The sequence below is a fragment of the Protobothrops mucrosquamatus genome, unplaced genomic scaffold (assembly GCF_001527695.2).
Source record: "Protobothrops mucrosquamatus isolate PMUCROS unplaced genomic scaffold, P.Mucros_1.0 scaffold8084, whole genome shotgun sequence".
In the NCBI taxonomy this organism is placed as follows: Eukaryota; Metazoa; Chordata; class Lepidosauria; order Squamata; family Viperidae; genus Protobothrops; species Protobothrops mucrosquamatus.
Window position 1 is genome coordinate 17,546 of NW_015393881.1, and position 2,556 is coordinate 20,101.

The 2,556-nt window shown below is 41.8% G+C and overlaps 1 protein-coding gene across 1 annotated transcript in view; it reads right to left on the reverse strand.

The window, feature by feature from the left end:
• Positions 1-2,025, reverse strand: part of LOC107300709 (kinesin-like protein KIF25) — a gene marked incomplete at its 5' end in the record, with an annotated part of 9,410 nt that extends 7,385 nt beyond the window's left edge. The window contains 2 exons of the mRNA XM_015830013.1: positions 1,046-1,049; positions 1,849-2,025. Of these exons, the coding sequence (XP_015685499.1) occupies positions 1,046-1,049; positions 1,849-2,025 (181 nt within the window). The remainder of the gene's footprint in view (positions 1-1,045; positions 1,050-1,848) is intronic.
• Positions 2,026-2,556: the final 531 nt, after the last annotated feature.

Below are 2,556 nucleotides of genomic sequence, written 5' to 3' on the forward strand. Positions count from 1 at the left end.
TAAATCAAGGCTTTTTTGGCAATAACAGAGAAACACATAAACAAAGCTCCAGTGGTTTGCTTATGTTAGTAAAACCCACAGACAAAAATACTGCCTTAAATTATCTCCTTTGTGGGTGCAGTATATTATAGTTTATAAAGGAAATAAAAGGACTGTTGTGTCTGACTTCCATTTCCCTCTCTCCCTTCCTCTGCTAAACCGTACATGGAATGCTTGCACTATGCAACGCAACTCTGCAAGCTAAAGGAGCAGCGAAAAAAAATCTCAATTCCACTGAGGTCAGAAAGAGAGTTTACTTTGGAATTTAACACAAGGAACGGTTTTCGTGCGGCAAAATTCTTCTTAAAATCATCTGTAGTCCTCCTCTACTGAAGGTCCACGTGCAAGTAATCCTCGAGGTGTGACTGCAATTGAACCCTGCAATTACAGTTCTAAGCTGTGACGGTTGTAAAGTGGGTCACCACCTGACTGAATCCGATTTTATGACCTATTTTGCAGCAGTCATTAAGTGAACCAACTGTTGCTATGGGCTGCTTCCCCCCCCCTCTGGAAACTGGAAATAAATGTCGGTTACTGGCAAAAATGTCATAAATTGTGCTCATGTGACCATGGGGCGCTTCAAATGGCCGTAAATGTGGATCGGTTGCTGAGGACCCAAAATGTGATCACGTGACTGTGCCTCCCCCAGATGTTGGAACTTTGAAACCGGATCCTAAGTATTTCCAGGAGTGGGGGAAATCCATGGTAACACAAAACAGTTGTTAAGTAACCGGTTGTAAGTCAAGGACTACCTGCATAAGCAAAATTGTACAATGTACCCCACCATCAGCCCAAGGCACCATAGCTTGAAAAAAATTAGGGGGAAACAGATCGTTTGAAATCCATATAGGCATTTGCCTACAACACGTGCAAAGCTAACTAGAGAGTTTCCACAATAACTGCATGGGCCAGTTGTCTGGCAGCTTTACATATATGAGGCGCCATCATGGTTAAGCTTTAGAGTAGGTGTGGGGAGATTCAGGCTGTTGTTTGAAAATGTGCCCACCTGCCTAGAAGAAAAGCCAAAGGTAAGCTGAGACTGACCATGAATATCTTGGGGGGAAAAGGAAGGATGACAGATAGCAATTTCACCAATTTGCTTTCTGCTAAATTGGAATTTGGTGAAGCTGAAGCAACCCTGCCAGCCATTTTTCTGACTACTATTTTGCGCTTTATTATTATGCATCGTGGTATTCTATTGTTTTAATCTTATAGTCAACTGTATCTTCATTATGGGCCCTAATGAGACGCACTCGCAAGAGCCCTAAAGTTGGAAACCTTGATAAAACTGGCTCCTGAATGCTGTAAAGATTTCCAAACACATGAGCCATATTTGCTCACTACTCCTTTTTGTATCTTTTGTGCTAAACGTGGGGGGATTTGTACACAGAAAAACACCAGAGTGAAGTTTGAACGTGCCCCTATAACCCTTCCCCCATTTGGATCTTCTTGAATTACATAAACTTTAGGAGAGGAAATAGAAGAAATGTTTCCATGCAATCGAGAGGTTTTTAAAAAAACCCAGTGTTACGATGTTAATAAGAAACAAACAGATATGGGATGGAAGACACTCTGATCCAGGGGTAGTCAACCTTGGCTCTTTTATGACTCGTGGACTTCAACTCCCAGAATTCCTGAGCCAGCTAAGCTGGCTCAGGAATTCTGGGAGTTGAAGTCCACGAGTCATAAAAGAGCCAAGGTTGACTACCCCTGCTCTGATCGATGTTAAATTCACATTTTTTTGACAATGCCCCAATGGCCTGTGTTGCCCAACGTGTTGTTACTCAAAGACACTCCCTGTGTACTCACTCATTGGTAAGAAGTGGAATATCATTCTTTCCTTCTTTATTTGTCATTATATCCCTTTTGATACCATTCATCCTTCCAGAGTTGTCTTTGGCCAGAAGATCAAAAACTTCATTATTATACACTTCTACAACAGAAACCTCAACCAAATGGCTTCCTGGTGACTTTTCTGAAAGAAGCCTGAAAGAAGAAAAAGGGCTTAAAAGACTGAAATTAAACAAAAACAAAAACAAAAAACAACCTAAGTAAGCTATGCTTGTGATCCAGCAGATTATTACTGCTTGAACGGATACCCAAAGTCCATAATCTTTGGATACTCGTTGCTTTTCTGAGATAGCTGAGCTGTTCTAAAATGTGATTCAAACTATTTATGCACTGCTTATTCTGTAACATGCTGTAGAGCTCTGCAAATTTAATGGAATGTGTGGATGATCTTGGGGAGGAAGAGGAAGAGATGGAAACATTCAGATAAGAGAGACAGGAGCTCGCAGTGGCTTAGCAGTCAGAGATAGAAACTTAGGAAAGAGTCTAATGCAGGGGTCTTCAAACTTGGCCCTTTTATGACTTGTGGACTTCAACTCCCAGAATTCCTCAGCCAGTGTGCCTGGCTGAGGAATTCTGGGAGTTGAAGTCCACAAGTCATAAAAGGGCCAAGTTTGAAGACCCCTGCTCTAATGGATCAAGCAGTTAAAAATGGGGGGTGGGAGGTCT